Source organism: Buteo buteo, chromosome 10, assembly GCF_964188355.1.
Source record: "Buteo buteo chromosome 10, bButBut1.hap1.1, whole genome shotgun sequence".
Taxonomy (NCBI): domain Eukaryota; kingdom Metazoa; phylum Chordata; class Aves; order Accipitriformes; family Accipitridae; genus Buteo; species Buteo buteo.
In genome coordinates, this window is record NC_134180.1 from 6561453 (window position 1) to 6578954 (window position 17502).

General features: G+C 49.1%; 1 protein-coding gene and 1 long non-coding RNA gene across 3 annotated transcripts; both read left to right on the forward strand.

The window, feature by feature from the left end:
* The first annotated feature begins 4369 nt into the window (after positions 1–4369).
* LOC142035813 (uncharacterized) lies at positions 4370–7828 on the forward strand. Its single transcript, XR_012651961.1, has 3 exons — positions 4370–4449; positions 5873–6055; positions 7576–7828. It is a non-coding gene; the product is annotated as an uncharacterized LOC142035813 (long non-coding RNA).
* A 2020-nt stretch (positions 7829–9848) lies between these two features.
* Positions 9849–17344, forward strand: RGS4 (regulator of G protein signaling 4). 2 transcript variants are annotated; one of them, XM_075038340.1, is made up of 5 exons: positions 9851–10297; positions 12845–12949; positions 13932–13993; positions 14751–14917; positions 15455–17344. In XM_075038340.1, the coding sequence occupies exons 1-5, from the start codon at positions 10254–10256 to the stop codon at positions 15704–15706; spliced, it is 630 nt and encodes a 209-aa protein (XP_074894441.1). In that variant the 5' UTR covers positions 9851–10253; the 3' UTR covers positions 15707–17344. The 2 variants fall into 2 exon arrangements, with proteins under 2 accessions (XP_074894443.1, XP_074894441.1); XM_075038342.1 differs by lacking the exon at positions 14751–14917 and having other exon boundaries at positions 9849–10297.
* Positions 17345–17502: the final 158 nt, after the last annotated feature.

The following is a 17502-nucleotide window of genomic DNA, read 5'->3' on the forward strand; positions in this document are numbered from 1 at the left end:
TCTGCTTCAGCCTTCCAGTCTAACACACTTAATGCGCATCAGGGAGCAGGGCAAGGAGACACTTTGTTCTCATATCTTGCAAAGTCAATCAGTTGCATAATATGAATCACAGAGGCAGCAGGAACATGATCAAGTGCAGAGAAGGGACACATCAAATGCTTTATTATGGCTATGGGGAGGGGTGAGCCAGGCCTCTCTCTACCCAACTTGTCTTTCCCAAACCGCCTTTGAGCCTGTTTTGCATCAGCTGCCTGTCACTCTAAATACAGCTCAGACTGCAAGGTAGCTTCCCTAGAGCCCTTGTCTATTAGAATAGGAGAGGTGAGCACCCACAAAAGCCTCCAGAATGATGCGGAGAGTTTAAATTAGCCACTTCCTCCTCATTAGCCTCACAGCGGGGCAGGGATTGCTCAGGGTCTGCCCAGTGCTGCCTGGGGAGCAGAGCACAGATAGAGCCAGCATGGGTGCGAGACGGGTGAGAGACGGCACCAGGGCAGGGTGTCACCCTGGCCTGTTGATTCAAAGGGCTGGACTCTGAGGTGGAAATGGCCTTTTTTCTTAAGATAAGGCTTAAACTCAAGAGCTCCTGCAGCTTGCGAGCGGGGCTTAGGCAGCTAGTCTGGTGTGGTGCAAATAGGTTTCTTTCTATGTCCCAACCCCATCTTTCTGAAGCCGGGCCACTGTGCAACCAGGAGTACCTGTCACACCACCCGAAGGAGTGTGAGCACCAGGGATCCAGTTATCATGGTGGCCTGAGCTCTTGGCTGTTTTCCCTCCTGAGCCTTCTGTTTTTCTTTCATCAACAAGTGCTTAAAAATTTTACAAATCCGTAGTGCTTACTCAAAGGTGTAGCTGCAGATGTACTAGCCCACATCAGAAGGGACAGACCCTCTGCACTGGACAGAAGTGGCAACAGCCTAACTGAGGATGAGCCTGAAAAAAGCCATATGTGGTTTTGGCAGCGTCTGTCTCTGACATGGAAGAAATGCCTCATGAAGCTTGATGGTGCCTTAGAAAATGACAGGTGACCAGTCTGTTCTTTCCCAGTGCAAAGTTTGATGTGATGGCTTACCAGATGCTCTCCACACCTGCTGGCAGCTAAGCCCCACGTGTTTTGGTTGAAGGAAGCAGGGTTACAAGGTGGATAGCAGTAAGATATATTGAAGGGAGAGGGGAAAAAAAGAAATCACTCCAATATGAAGCCTTCCAGACATCTGCTACTGTCTTAGGCTATTTCCTTCTTTGCCTAACAAACAGCAAAAGCATTTGCTGTTGAAAGCACGTCTGAAAGCTGTGGGAGCGTATAATGACTGTGAGGGGCTTCTGGGCTTTCTTGCTCCACTCTGTAAATTCATCTCGCATCCTTGTTATATTAGCACTATTTTTATCTGCTCTTACTCAGAACATAAGTGATTCTCCATCATGAATCTCAAGCACAAGGTAACAATAAAGACAGTTAGGGATGTTGCTGAGCAGAAGGGTCATGCTGGAGGCCTGTGCCTGGCACAGCTCCCCTAGAGATCCTGCCACACTGTCCCAAAGCACTGGAGCACTGCTTTCAGCTCTCAGGGACCTCCCTTGCAGGGCAGCAAGGACACTCAGCACGTGCACATGCTCCCTCCAGAGACAGCTGAGTGTCCCTGGAGACCCTTGGCTGCTGGACAGTGTTCCCAAGGACTGTCTTGTCCAGATGCCATGGGATGTGTCCTCCTCTTTCCCATGGCTCATCTCTGGGCCCTCTTCTCACATAGCTTCCTGCCCCCTCCATACATCCCTGACCACTCTTTTCCTCCTTTCCAGCTCTCATGACCCCAGCCTTTCCCATTTTTTGGCCAGCGTGGCTCCATCCTATTCCTCAGCCTGGCCTTCCCTCCACATCTTCCCAAGATGCTGGTGCTCATGGGGCAAGGGAGGAATACAGCTGGGGTCTGCTGGCAGCAAAGAGGTAGGACACGATTCACACAGAGCGGAGGTGAACGCGGAGTGCAGCGTGGTCATGGCATGAACAGAGGAAGAGGACAAGCAAGCAATGCCCAGGGAGGATTTGCTGGCTGACGGGATATTGGGCATGTTTTTACAGGCATTTAGTGCTCTATGTAACAAGCCAGGGTCTGTGCCTGGCAATTCTTTCCAGGTGGGACAAGCCCATGAAATTAGGCTGATTGGCAATCTCATGTGAGGGGTTTGTGGGTGAAGTTAAGCTGGACTGACTGGGACTGCAGCATTATTTCACAAAATGGAGAAACAATTTGTCCGTACTACCCTCACCTGAGGCTTGCAATTTCCTACGGTGCACAAATAAGATAAACACTATGTACCTATGGAATATAAAGCACTTTGTACATGGTGGCAGTAAATTTATACCATGATAATGCTGAACAGTACAACTCTTTCCAGAGCCATGCTTCTCTTTAGAGCTAGCTTGTCTCTCCAGTGATCAGAAACAGTACCCTGGATCTGAACATGCTTGACCCGAGAAAGTCCAGGTCCATAATGTACCTTTGTGGCTCCATCTCTGAGATTATCTAAGGCAGCATCTCCTTTGATTTTTGCATTATATCCTTGGGATCACAAGTCCTCTGTGGATGACAGATCAAGGATTGCTGCAGTAGGTCTTGGGCAGATTCCTGTGTGATCCAAGTGATCCTGTGTTAGATGAGCCAGTTACAGATACTGGAGGCTTGATTCAAAACAGGTGTAGAAGCCCATATTTTTTCTTTCTGTGTTGAAACTTATTTCTAGCTGAAACACGAAAGCACAAATGTGCCTTGGGATAGCAGCTTGCAGGAGTCTCACCTGCTGAGCCAGTAATTGCAGTCTTTAGCATCCAGCCTGCATCCAGACAGACAGGCAAACACGGTTTCAGAAGAGGCAATAAGATCTCAGCCACGTGCATCCAGCTGAGAAGTTCAGAAGGATGAAATGTAACAACATGGAGCATTTATTTCTTTTTTGGAAAAAGCAGAAATTTCTAAATGATGAAGCATTAAATGTTGTCACTCTCAGCATGATGCTGTGAGCATCAGCTGCAGGGCACAGCCATGTACCATGTGCCATAGATTTTGCTCACAGCTCGTTCTCTGCTTTTTTTGTTTTTTTTCTCTGTGGCACAGTGAAGCTCAGGTCTGCTTGGATTTTCAGCATGGCTGCAACATAAATTTTAAATAGCAAGAGGTCTTGGCAAAACAGTGCTCACTGAGCAGTGACTGTTTTCCAGTAGTCTTTGCATGTCTGTTATATACTGTATGCATTCCTATGCAATCAGCCTCTGCAGCAAGTGATGTTTTCCCAGTGTAGCAATTCCACATTTTTCCTAATTGGATGTTGCCACTTGCAGTTTCATTCTGTCCAATTTGCCTCCAAGACACAGATGAAGGAACTTCAGGCTAGGATCAACTGTTTTCAGTGCAGTTTCATTGCTGCTTCCTTTTTGTGATTTCTAAACTAGCTGCACATCAGGGCTGACTGACCCGTTGAATACCTGGCACCTTTTAGAATTGCCCTTCAGGCTGTGGCCACAGCAAGAGCCTTTACTTCTACCCCAAGTCAACTCAGCCTTTGTGTGCAGCAGGCTGGTATCACTCAGTGCTTTTGAATGAATGCTGTTTCTCCGCTGCAGGTGCTTGTCCTTGGTTTTGTGTTTCTTTAGCCTGCAATCATGATGCTCTGCAACCCCATCCGCAGACTTGTCAAACATGACCTTTTAAATAACTGGCATACCCTTGAGACAGGCATTGACAGATGCTTGCTGCTTCCAAGCTGCCTTTTGTAAGCAGACTTAGAGAATTAAACAACTAAACTGTGACCAGAGCTGTAAGCAACGTGCTTTGGATGCTGAGCCATGACCCCTTTGACAAAACATCCCCTGGGCTTTGCACTCCTGAATAAAGCTCTAGCCTTTGTTCACTGGCATGGGCCCTTGTGGTATGGCAGCTCTAATCCTGCTCAGCTGCCACTGGAAAAATAAGAGGGAAGGAAGGTCCATCTAAGGTTAAGACAGTAGATCTCACTGGATCTGCAGTGACAAAAGATTTAGCCTTGCAGCCTGTAACTTCACATCCTCTAGTAACTGTCTAGGCAGAAGATAGCTCAATCACATTAAAAAGTTGGGCTTTCTAAAGCTGTAGAAAAGAAGTCACTGCACACCTGGGTTGCTAAGGTGCAGAATGCATGATGAGTGGTTTTGCTGTACGCTGTACATAAAGGCATCTTAATTTCTGACGCATCCACCCTCCTCCTGCCTCCCTTTATGCCTCCCTCTCCCCTGTACCTTAGGGCACATTTCGGTGAAGCAATTGGCCCACGAGTGAGAGGTCCCCAGGCGAGGTGTGTGCAAACCACTGACTGTAAGCTAATGCGGTGATGGGCCCACGGGTCAATTTGAGCTGTGCCACCATCGGCCATCACAGCTCCTGTCTCAACAGGGGATTTCCCTGTAAGCTTCAAAAAGTACAATCAGCTTGCAGAGAACAACATGATGGAACACGGAATTGTGTGTTTAAATCAACAGCAGCTAAATTTGTGTTACACTATATCAGGTCAAAATATGGAGTGAAAATACTTAGACCTGGTTGCTGTCAAGGGTGAGATTATTGTTCACCCAGCTCTAGTGCCATGCTTCAGCCAGGGTGTGTGGGCTGAGGAGGGGCTGGCAGCGCACAGGGAGGGCAAAACCAGCTGCTTCACACCCCCAGGCACGTTTCAGGGACAGAAGAAGCAATGGCAGCTTTGGGGTCTGGCACTGGGAGACTTCCAGAGGAGCTGCAGGCAGAGCTGGGACACAGTGAAATCATCTGCTCAGTGTCCCTCGCAAAAGACCAGCGAGGGTGTCCCTGCCTGGGGGCTGTGCAGCCCTGGGGATGATCTACAGGGTTTTATATCAACCAAGTGCAACTGGCTTGCTCTAAGATTCTTGGAGGAATAGGCTAAAGACTTCTCCAGACAAAGAGTGGTACTTTTTCATACATTTTAGAATAAAAGGAGACTGAAAGAAAGCCATGCTCTAAGAGGCGGTGAGCTATGTAGTCACAGAGCTATTAACCTTTGATCAGTGCAGAAGCACTATTAGTATGGGCGGTAGCAGACTCATTTGAAAAGGTGGTGATATAATTGATACCAGCTGATGTGATTTAATGGAAGAATAGACCTTTTCTAATGAGCTTAATAGTGCTTTTATGAGGGAGTTGTGGTGGCAAAATAGATTTATAAATGAATATGACTTGCTATCAATATTTGGCTTAAAATGTCATAAAAACCATATTAGATGGACTAAATGTGGCTAAATGAGACATTTCAAAGTGTTTTTAGTGTTGGGAAAGCATCAGTGAACAGGCATATGTTGGCTTGGTTTGTGGTCCAGTGTTATTCAAAACTTTCTTAGTGATTAAGAGGAAATATATAAGGGGCTGTTAAGATGGATGATGAGGCAGAGATTTGGGAAATTGGAAAGCAAATTACTCAAATTACAGCTTTTTCTGTTGTCTGATGCCCACAAACAAGAACAATAGCCAGACAAAAAAACCCCCGCTTATTTCATCAGGAAACCCAAACCAGGAGAAAAAAAAAGTCCATTTGGGCTGACCAAAATTCTTCCTTTGATACAAGATGAAATATTTTTTCTGGGTAGTAACAGAAGTAGGCAGCCCAAAAACTGAGGGTTGAAGCAAAGAAAAACCCAGCCAACCCCTCCGCCAAATTACTAGGAACTTCCAAGCACTTAGAAATGACAAAAATCTACTGATGTTGTAGGTGCATGTATAAGTAGAAAACACCTGAGAGCATGGGAAAATTGTACAAGTTGTACGTTTGGTTGTATGAATTGCATGAAGTTGGGGCTAAGGAATGTGCTGAATGAATGTGCTAACGTTTAGAGAGCATCGCTTCAGAGAGGAGCAGGCTCAGCAAGAAACTACGGCAACAAACCAAAGCTGCTTTGCCTTTAAAAGTTCATCTTTGCCTCATCCAAGAGAAGCAGAACCATGACTGGGTCAGCCTGGAGGTATATCCACTTGAGAAGGTTTCCGTGTGAGCAGCAAATTAACCATGTGGCAGAATGGTGAGTCGTCCCTCTTGTCGGGGTTAATTTAGGAAGAGATGCTCTCTCCTCAAAGGCTGCCTCTGGGGGCTGGTTGGGAGGGCCACGGCTGTGGTCACACGTGAAGTCAGGCAGTGAATTGCAGAGACATGGGAAAGAATGATTTCCTCAGACTATGCTGTGGGACAACGTTTCTGGGAATCCCAGTGCTGTCTGGGGGACCCTGTGGGGACAAGCGTGGTCTCTCCGTGTGTCTTTTAGAGAGGTCAGGCCATGGTCTGTGCCCTGGGAAAGGAAACGTGGCTGCGTGCAGTGTCAGGCACAGACACGTGCTGAGCTGATTCATCCAAACTCAGACCCAAATGGTCCTTCCAGGGCGCTCTGCTCCCAGCTCATTAGCCGTAATTCCATCAAAGCGCATGTGTGTGTGGAGATGATGCAGCCCTCATTACTGGAAGGAAATCTTACCCACTAACAGGCGTACTGGAGAAGAAACCAATGGTGGGTGGTTGTGCTGGAAGAGATTTTGTGCAAAGAGGGCTTGGGGCTGGGGTATGGGAGAAGGAAATCGGGGAGCTCAGCACAGCTTCAGGCCTCCTCCCCACAGCAGGGCTTGGCACTGGGGCTGCTCAAGTGGGCAGAAGTGTCACCAGGGCAGCTCCCCATGCAGGGCTTCTGCAGCCTGGGGCCTTGGGGACTAATGCCACCCTTCTCAGGGGTGTGGGAGCTGCTCCAGTTCCTCACCAATGCTGTCTGCAGAGCAGATCGGGAGCCAGACATGTATTGGGATGGAGATGCCCATCAGAAAGATGGGCAATACTCTGTGCAGTGTCGCCCTGTGCACCCAGGGGATTTGCCAGCCCGATCCCAAGGTGCCTGCCTGGTTTTGTGAGACGTGAAGAGGAGGAAGAGTGGGCTACCGTTAGCCTCTGCAAAGCAGACTGGGGAAGGCAGCAGTGACAGGAGAGGCTCTGGCCCAGCAGCACATCCTCACAGCTCCCATGTCATGCCCTTTTCTGTTTCCAGTGACGCAAAGCAGCCGCCTTCCTTGTGTGCTCACGCATCCCACAGCACGCTGCTCTGAGATGGGAAGGGACTGAGGCAGGAGAGCCCCGCGCCGTCAGGAGGGCAGCAGCCCGTAGTAGCTCGGCTCTGGGCAATGACCACCAAAGCAGCGTTCTCCCTGCCTCCTCCTGCAGCCTGCTGCTTGGCCGCAGCTGAGCCGAGGGACACATCCCACACGCGCTTGTGTACGGGGGCGAGCACATGTGTGTGACGTTTTTCCCTTGCAGTGATGGTGGGAGGGAAAGCTCCGTTTCATAGCCTTGTCTCCGGCTGCTTGGGGAGGCAGAGCGGGGGATGCAGCAGGGACGAGTGGGTGGGGGAAGAGGGATGCCACGGTGGGAACCTCAGATGTTTAATATTGTGCTGTCTCCTATGAGCCCCTGGGTGCCTCCAAAGCACTGCATGGCCAAAAGATATATTGGCCAGGGACCCCCCACCCCCAGCCCATCCTCACTGCTGATTTCTTCACGCCACAGGTGAAGTGAGCCAGAGGTGACGTGACAGGCGTAACCAGTGGCGTGAGCTGCCGCTTCTCTAACTGGCAGGGAGGAGGAGATTTTGGTGTTGAGCACAGCACAGTCTGTACCATGTGAGAAGAGGCCTGACTGTGAAGGGTAAGAGATGGAAGGGGGTACTTTTGTTTGTGGACCAGCTGGAGCAGCTAAGAGGATATTAAACTGCAACAGCGTGGAAACACAGCTTACAGGAGGAACAGTATGCAAACCCAAACTCCTCGCTTGGGGGCCAGACTGAACCAGTCTGTGTTAATGAACTGGAAAAAGGGAAATTTCAGTAGCAGCAGTTCTAGGAGTCTGCATACCTAGTCCAGGGAGGATGGTCTTAGTTGCAAAGCCCTTTGGCCTGGTTGTTGTGAAGGCTGTGTTAGAAACTTCTTATTACAGCGTCCTCACACAGAAGTTGGGGAATGCAGAGGTGACTTGATGTTGACAACACCAGCATTCGAGTGTCATTAGAGCCACACCGTGAACGTGCTTACAATCCACAGAGAAGTGTGACATTCCTAAGTCTGGTTACGTGCCAATTTGCAGAGAAACTGCAGAATTTCTGTGTTCTGCACAGAGGTTCCCTGCCCCAGCAAGCAACCCTTGGGACCTTCCTGAGCCAGGAGGTCACGCTCTGGCTGCCAGGGTTAGGGTTAGGGTCAAGGTTAGAGCTGTCAGTTTAGCCAGCTGAGCTCTTGAATTGCTTGAATAAATGTGCTGCAGTTGCACACAAACAGCAGGAACATTACACAAGTTTGAGATTAAAATTAAATTAATTAAATTAAATATTTAGCAATTAATTAATTAATTAAGTTTTTTTCCATTGGCTATATTCAGCCCTTTGGCTTCTCTCCTCCCCAAAGAGAAGACATCAGAGAGCTTTGGCACCAACTCTGCCAGTGCTCAGTTGCTTCCTACAGATCCACCCAAGTCCTGGTAACTCACCAACTCTAAAAATACAAGGGCATTCACTCAGTTAAAGTTTTACACTGCCCTGAGCTGGACCTGATTTTTAGTCCAAGCAGCACAGGACTTGCATGCATGTTGCCTCAGGTTTGCCAACAGGACGGTCACATTTGTACAGAAGCATTTTAAAGTTAATTAGAGCATTGCCTTTCAGCACAGTTAATGATCTGAGAAGATGCAGTATGCCAAGGCAGATAAACTAGTCTGGGATTTGGGTTGTCTGTGCTGCTGGCTGTAGACTCTAGACACACAGGAAGGAAAAGCTCACCCTGCAACTTCTGCAGGTTGTGGGCAAAGCATTTAAAGGTTTCTGGGGAGAGGGAGTGCAGCAGTGGGTAGCGTGGGCAGACAGCTTGCTGCTGAACTGAAGCTTCTTTATTTCACAGCAGGAGCAAAACTTGAAGCGCAGCAGACCATATGCATGTCTGTCTGCCCAAAGCTTTCGCCTCTTTTATAATGATCGTACAGGCTGTGCTGAGCCACAGCTCAATAAATATCAGCCAATTCTCTCTCTCCAGAGTGGCAATTGCCTTCTGCACCCTCCAAGGGCTGAGGACAAGTGGTGTAGCTGGAGTCATTCTGCTCTCCCTTGGGACTACAGCAGAGCCAGGCAGTGCATTCACCACCAAACATCCCCACAGCCAGGTGGTATTTCATGGGGTCATCCTTTAGCACAGAGTAGCCTCAACGCTGCCACAAAGTCCTCTCTGGGCAGGCAGTTATACCTATTGTTTTAATTAATCATCTTCCCTTGGAGACTTGGGGACTCCTGAGTCCCAGGGTCTGGCTTTTAATTAGGGATAAATGCAAACGGAGAAGTAAGGTATTACAGTGATACCCATATACCTAAGGCAGCCGTGTTGTCAGCCTCCTGTCTTTCTTTTTCCTACACATATACATGAGCTGTCCCCAAATATGTGTGTGCCGGGACGCACACATTTTATATTCCAATAGTGATATGCCCCTCAGAGTTTTTTTTTCAGCCTCACCAAAGTCATATATCCACATGCCTCTAGAATAAAGCAGGACAGTCTCATCTGCCTGGGTAGTTCCCTGGTGAATTTCCATTCTTTCCTTAGAGCTCCGGTTTCTCCATTTGTTGGGATTACTGTAACCTTTTGTGTTCAAAATTATCGTCCCTTGTTTGCCCCAGGTTGCTTTAAATAGAAGGGGAAAATGAACAGAGGAGATTAAACAGAGGAGATTTGCCGGAGGAACGAGCAAAGCTCATCTCACTTCTCAGAATTGATTCTCTGACCCTTTTTACTGTCTGTGCCCCTTTGAAAAATCTCATCCAGCTTTTATCTGAACCGTTCCACCTTTTGCAATAGAGGAAAGCCCCTGAAGCTTTTTCCGCCCTTTTAAAAGAATCCACCTCTGCAGCCAGACACCAAGCTTAATTTCTGGTAAGGTTTTGAATCCCACTCACTCCTTTGTCTTGGCTTGTACGTCACCCTCTTCCTCTTGGGTGGGCAAAAAGGGGACGGGTGCTGCTGCTGTGCTGACTCCTCACTGGGTCACCCAGTGCTGCTGGGCTGTCTGGGCTAGGCTATAAAACAGAGCCAAGGCAGCTCAGCTGGCTCAGAGACGAGACTGAATTCTGCAGACAGCGGAGGACCCGCACGCAGCCTCTGCCGGCTCCTGCGTTGTTTTTCCTGGAATACAGAACCGACCTCGGGAGCAAGATGTGCAAGGGACTCGCTGCACTGCCAGCCACTTGCTTAAAAAGGTACTGTTTATTTCTGAGCATCTGTTAATGGTCTTGTTAGTCTGGAGATACGCTGATGTATTGCACTTTGCGTGAAGCAGAAGTGGCAGATTCTGCTGTGATTCTTGTGTAAGATTACGTACAAATGATTGCTTACAGGCTTTTTTTTTTCCGTCTGTTAGTCAGAAGCAGAATGCATAAAGGATTTGTACTAAGCTGTGGGAACTCTAAACCCATCCTTCCCATCAGCAAAACAAGCAGCTCTTAGCATTGCTGTGTTTTGATATTCCTGTCATCTGCTTCTGCCGCAAGCTTTGCACCCCTTTTCTCCTCTGAATACTTTCGCCGCTGAATTTTCTTGTCTTGATTTTTTTTTGAGGGGGAAGCAAGGCAGATGGGATATCAAAAAGATTGAGGGTCATTCCCCAAAATGCATCCCAGATGCAGAAGAAACCCAGCCTCGCAGGACCAGAGACCTGGCTGTGGGCAGGGATGCGGGCCAGCCCAGGGCACCGCAGATCTGGATGCGGCATCAGCCAGCGTGGGGTCAGCCTGTATCCCCTGGCTGTGTACTGATGGTGAGGGGCTGGGTCAGGCTCTACCCCCTGTCCACAGCTCCGTGGGGCTGCTGGGGGTCTGGCCATACCCCTGTTGTGCGATGCTGATCAGGATGGGCTGAGCTGTACCCCTACCATGGGTGCAGGATCTGCCTGCGCCCCGGTGTGCAGCACCAGCCAGGCACCCGTCATGCTGGCAGAGCGGAGCCTGTGCACCCCCAAACGTGCCCTCAGCGGCACAGCCCAGCGTGAGGGGGGTCTCTATGCCTGCAAGGGGGCCACGAGCCCTCCTGGAGGGGTTTTACTCCCTTTCAGGTGTTGTGGGGCCTGGAGACCCCCAGCAGGGTGGCCCAGCTCCCCAGAATGGCACTGGCCCCACAAAACTCCCTGCTCATCCAGCCCATGCAAACTTGCAGGGGTCTGATGGCGCAGCGCTGTCTTTCTGGCCGCTCATGCCTTCAGGAGCGCTCCTGAGGCTGCTTCCCGGTGGCTGTGCAGTGGGAGAGGGTTGGGAAAACACAAACTGAGACTCAGCCTGCTCCCGCCTGGGAGAAAAAGCTCCCGGATCATGGTGGATTTGAAAATGAGTGCTGAAAATGTGAGGAAAAAATATTGACACGCACCCCCCTCCCCATTTGCAAGAACATTTGATGGGGGAAATAAAAAAAAAACCAAAACCCAACATTTGACAAAATGCAAAGAAAAAAATGTTCACATCTTTTAACCACCTCTGTCCAGGATTCCCAAGAAAGTCCCTCTCTCCCAGAAAGTTGCAAGCAGCAGTGTCTTGTTTCCTCCTGCAGACCTGAGCAGTCTCCTGCTGGGGGCAAGTAGCATGAGAGAGCGAGGCAGACCGAGTCTGGCAGCGCCGAGTACCCGATGTCTGCCTGGGCAGGGCTTGGATGTTGGCCCTTGGTCACAGGCACCCAGCTCTACAGAAGCTGTGGGTTTCCTTTGCTCTCACCCTAGTGCTGGAGTTGTTAAGGAAACATTTATGAGCACAAGCAAGCAGTGAGATAAGATATGGCTGGGACCGCTGACAGGGTGCTATGGCTAGAGCAAGGAGCAGTGCTGGGAGGCTGAGCAGCTACTGGAGCTCAGCCCTGCAGCACAACCTCTTGCTTTTTTCCAGTCTCTGATCTGAGGAGCAGGAGAAGAACTTCCTCCTTACGCTATTGTTGCACCCTGCGGCAGGCCAGGGCTTGCACCCCTGAGCAAGCAGGACTGATTTACCTACGCCCTCATTCTTAAACTGGAAGGAAATCCAGAGAGACGCTGAGGCCAGCAGCAGCTGCATACCTAGATGATGTTGCTGTCAGGCAATGATTGTCCTGAGTATGCAGGAAAGCAGAACAAAATTAAGCATGCATCCTTGTAGGAGCTTGCTGTGGAGCAGGGGAGTAGCTTGCAGTCAGTGTGGGCTGGTTGTGGTGAAGCTCCTGATTAATCCCCTGATCTCACCCCACGGTCCTGCTCCAAGTCCTTTGCTTCTTCCCTTTCCCTCTATGTCACAGGCAGCTGCTTGGTGGGGTGGCCTGGCATGGCCATGCTGTTCCCATAGCTGGGTGAGGAGGTGGGGAGATGGCAAGGGCTGCAGGAAAGGATTAGTAAGGGCGTAAGAACCAGACACTGGTCGCTGGGCAAATCTGCTTGAGGAGAAGTGACACATTTACAGCACGGTGATGCCTTTCTATCACAATATTTTAACTGTAAGCAAACAGTAGGAAAACAGCAGCTTTTCCCCCTTTGCCAGCCCTGCCTCCAGGCTGATGACCTTCTCAGCGAGCAAATGTGCTGTTGAACGTGAAAAATTACTTCTTCGACTTTGTTGTATTTGTCTAGTAACAGAAATGTGCCTAATGTGAGGAGTGGAAAGTCAGCACTGGAGTCACTAGCAGTGACCTGCATTTGTGTCACTGAGTAATGCTGAAGGAGCTTATTGCAGGTGAGAAGGCTGCAGAGGGAGTTGTAACACATGATATTCATCTTGCTCTTGAATTGTTTCTTTCAGTGCCAAAGACATGAAGTATCGTCTGGGCTTCTTGCTACAGAAGTCAGACTCCTGTGACTACAGCTCTTCCCAGGGCAAGAAGGAGAAAGTATCTTCAAGCCAGAGGTAAGAGCAGATGCTGTGATGTAGGTAAACTGGCTGGCTGCAACGTGTTGTTTACTCCTTCGCTGAGCTGAACTTCATTAGCGTTTCTGCTGCTGCTTCCCAGTACCTCCTGAACACCTGTGTATTTGAATCTAGCGTGGCAATATAAGTCCTCAGGTATTGATAGTCCCTTTCCATGAAGAAGGTTGAACTAGAGGTCCCTTTCTGCCAACACTTCTGTGATTCAATATGCATGTGCACATGGAAAGACTTGTGCAGTCTCCTGCACAGGGGAATAACGCCATCACAAGACCCAGTGTGACTTGACACATTGCAGAATCAGCATCGCTGTCTCTTTGAGTTGGATTTGTGCGATGGTCCACACAGCTGCACAGAGGTATTGGCACAGAAAACAGAGAGAACAGCCTGTCAGGGTATACTGCTCTCACTGAGGTGCAAGTAGATGGTGTCCTTTCCAAGGAGGACTCCAAAGGCCAAGGTATGCTCCTGAACTAGATGAGCCCTAGGATGTTCTGGTGTGGTAGGGGTAGTGAATGCAGGATGTGTTACCACGTTCCCCATGTGTTTCTAGTTCCCGTGTTACTCTCTCTTCCATATAGCTACTGTTCCCCTGACAGGTTAAAGAATTCAGCCCTTTGGAGTTCACTGATATGACCCATAAGCGCGACTCCAGGTCTGTGCCCCAGCAAGAGATGCAGCCAGTCACAAAATAAACACAAAATCCCCAACAATTTTTCCAGGAAAATTCCTTTCCAGCCCATGGCTGGTGATGGAGATTGCAAACTGGAATTTCTGTAGATTAGATCTGGGATCCCAGGGGTCTCTGTAAAGCAAGCAGACACTTCGTTCTTGGTGTCTCATGTATGCTCTTACAACAATCAGAGAAAGAGATTTTCTAATGATGCTGAGCAAAAAAACCAAATTTGTCCTTTCTGTACTCCCCTTAAATCTTCCCTGTGTTTCTCCCTTTGTCTCCTTTTAGGGTTAGCCAAGAGGAAGTCAGAAAATGGGCAGACTCTTTGGAAAACTTGATCCATCATGACAGTAAGTAAAGAGGGCCCTTTTGCTGCCTGCAGAGTGTGTGTGCTGCGAGCAGTCCCTGGAGGGGGTATGGGATGTTATCTTAAGTCTCTGAGCAGCACACCGTAGCTGCTTTGGCCACATAGGCCTCTGGGAGGGGTGGTGAAGGGTCCTCTTGGTCAGATCCAAGGGACAATGCCAATGTATCATGGTTGAGGCTTTGACCTACTGCTGAGCTGTCCCTTTCATGAAGGCAACTGGTTTAGCCCCTGTGCAAAGAGAGGGCAAGACTGTGGCACACAGTTAACAGTGGGTTAAACAAGAGCCAAAAAGTGGAGAAACTGCTTGCAGCTGAGCCCATGGGAGACTTTGTCTTCCCATTGGTTCCAGGCTACATTGATGTCCTTGAGGTTTCCTTTGCACTGTTCCCATGGCCTGAGACTCTGCGGCGTGTGTTGGCTGCCTCCTCAGGGCCTCCTGGGAACGCTTGAGTTGCTTGTGTTCTCCTGGTTGAGACAGGGAAGGTCACAGTGAGGGGGCAGGCAGCTGAGGACCCATGTGTGACATCCCCATGGGGCCTGTCTTGAGTTTCAGCCTCCCTCGGCATGCATGAGCGACTGCCGTGGAGGCAGGCAGCCATCCTCACTGCTAGCCCCAGGGGACGTGCTCATTCAGCTCTGGGAAGTAGAACACAGAATTGCTGTTTGCTGGGGTTCATGGGGATCACTATCCAGGAACCAACTCTCTTACCTGATTTGGTTTTCCTCTAAACAATCTGTAGGAGGACTGGCTGCTTTCCGTGCTTTTCTCAAATCTGAGTACAGTGAGGAAAACATCGAGTTCTGGGTCAGTTGTGAGGACTACAAGAAAACCAAGTCACCAGCCAAGCTCAGCCCCAAGGCCAGAAAGATCTATGATGAGTTCATCTCAGTGCAGGCAACAAAAGAGGTATGTGCACAGAACATTTCTTGGGCAAAGGTATTACCCTAAATTCTGAACCAGGCCAGCAGCACAGGGAAGTAGAGATTGGTAGTTTCACAAGAGTTGCAGGATGCTGCTTCTCTGCTAGTCAGCAAGGAAACAGTGTCATTTTTATTGTTTTCATGTTAAACTTAGATAGAGAGAAAGTGGGTTTAGTTACAACCATGTGGCCGTCCCATGTGCACACTCAAATGGGAGAAGCCCAAGAAGACTGTGATTCCTGGTGTTCCAGCTGCTCCCATGCAGTTGTTCGAGTTTCCTGGCTGGCTGCATCCCAGAGAGATATGTGTCAGTCTCCCCCGACGGTTCGTCTGGCAGCAGAGATGCGTTGGTATCCAGCTGCACAGATTCTGCCAAGGCTACAGGGTGTCAAACAGCCATTTTGGACAACTGCCCACCAAGGACAGCTGAAGCACACTTGGTGGAGAGACACTTGGATTTTCCCTTACCTATGCTCGCCACTTCTGGGACAGATCCTACTTACACTGTCCCTTTGGCCCACAGGTGAACCTGGATTCATGCACACGGGAGAAGACGAGCCACAATATGTTGGAGCCTACACTGTCCTGCTTTGATGAGGCTCAGAGAAAAATATTCACCCTCATGGAAAAGGATTCTTACCGCCGTTTCCTCAAGTCCCCCTACTACCTGGACTTGGTCAGCCCACCTGGTGCTGGCTGTGGGCCTGAAAACTGCAAAAGAAGCCACACTCACACCTTAGACTGCAACTCTAACATCATCTCTCAGTGCGCCTGAACCTGCAGCAAGGCAGGAGCAGGCTGGGCTCTTGCAAGAATATACGGCAGCAAAAGCATTCATTGGCATGAAGCAACAGAGCTGTCTCCAATAGCTGTCTAACGTCCCAGTTGTATCCCATGTCATGCAACAGCCAGCATTTGTAACCCAAACCAGACTCAGTTTGTGTAGCAAACCCTCCTCTGCCTCCATCGGTGTAGGAGCCCTGGAGTCTGTGTCTGACATGAAAGCTGGGTGCAATCATTGCATGTCCGCTGTGTTTCTGGCGAGCCCTGCGAGCCCAGGGGGGCGGTGGGGGAGCGCAGGCTCAGACCCAGCACTACCCACTGAGGGACCAGGCTTGCAGCATTGCGGTGTGACACCTAGCAAGGAGCAGGGGAAAGAGGAAGCCAAGGGAAGCGTTGGGGACTGTGATCTCCCCTTTCTAATTGGCAAAAGCTTGAACGGAAAGGACTTTCTGTGGTCCTTAGCTGTTCACATAGCTCCCAAATGTCTAGGCTTTCAGTAGTATTTGCTCAGAACTTGGGCTGTGCTGCGTTACAGTAATCAGACGTAGGGAGAGCTCCTACTCTTTCTTGAAGGGAGACCAAAACTTTTCAGACAAACAGCCTCCCTCGATCACCACAGCCACAATTGCAGGGAGGCTCTCCCCTCCAGCTGCTTCTCCCTCTGTAGCATCTAGTTTACACTGGGCAAGGATCTTTCCTAGGGCTGTATGGAGCTATTATTTTGGGGGGAGGTTAATTATTTCATATATTATTAATTATGTCCTTCATGCTCCCAGGTTAAATACTGTAGCTGAGCAGAACAGAAACATGTTCTTCTCTCCCAGTCTTGACGTGTGTATATTACTGACGCTGGGAGTGCCATTTGGATTCAGGTTTGTCTGCCCTGGCTTGTATGGAGCAGTTTGTGAGGGAATAGGACCACAACAGCTGGGGAGGAAAGGACCTGCTTAGGAGTACTTGAGAAAGTCTGTCTTTTTTTTTTTTTTTTTTTTTAGATGTTATTTGTGTGAGTTTGTATTTCAGTAGTAGCATGACTCACTTTTTTCCTGAAGATGGTAGGAGGAACATGTCAGTCTCGTTACTGCTTCTGGGCTTTGCTGGAAGGCAGCTTACTTTTAATCACTGCGGTTAGACGTGGCCTTCACTGGGGGCTTCGGGACTGGCACTGACCTGCAGTTGGAGGCACAAGAAATAGATGCAGGGCTTGCTGTCTTGGGCTGCAGTACCAGGTATCACACTCTCCCCCAGCCCTTGGTCTCTCCTTAGTTGGATATTGCTGCTCTGACAACCGTGTATTCCTCGCTCTGCATCCCAGTCCAGACAACAGTTCTCATACCGGGCTTTTGACATGGCAGGAGGAGGCTGTGGTTCTCCGTTAGGCACTTCCAGGCCCACAGAGAAACATCTCTTTTAACATTTGCTTTATTTTGTATTTATTTGATTGTACTGACATATACCACCCTGCATGTTCAGCTAAGAGAAGGAGAGGCTTGCTAAAGCTCTGAACATAGCCAAGCATGTGGCTATGTTTTGTTTTCCCCTGGTACTGGGAACTCTTGATAACTATTGCAAAAACTGTATTGATATTTAAATAATGATGAATACATTCTAAATAAAAATGTTTGCATTAGTCCCTTCTAAAATGCCATTGTGTGAACCAAAGGAAATGCACGGAGATCCAATTCATTGGCCGAGGTTACTCTAAAAAGTCATTTTACAAATGGCTTCACTCAGAGGTTGTTTTAAATTACAGAAAGATGAAATAGCCATTATATCCTTCAGACACCC

Bases quoted from the DNA above. Each gene is read 5' to 3' on its own strand.
- RGS4 (XM_075038340.1), top strand. From the start codon at position 10,254: ATGTGCAAGGGACTCGCTGCACTGCCAGCCACTTGCTTAAAAAG. The intron at 10,298-12,844 runs GTACTGTTTATT...TGTTTCTTTCAG, and splicing joins CCAGCCACTTGCTTAAAAAG to TGCCAAAGACATGAAGTATC. The intron at 14,918-15,454 runs GTATGTGCACAG...TTTGGCCCACAG, and splicing joins CAGTGCAGGCAACAAAAGAG to GTGAACCTGGATTCATGCAC.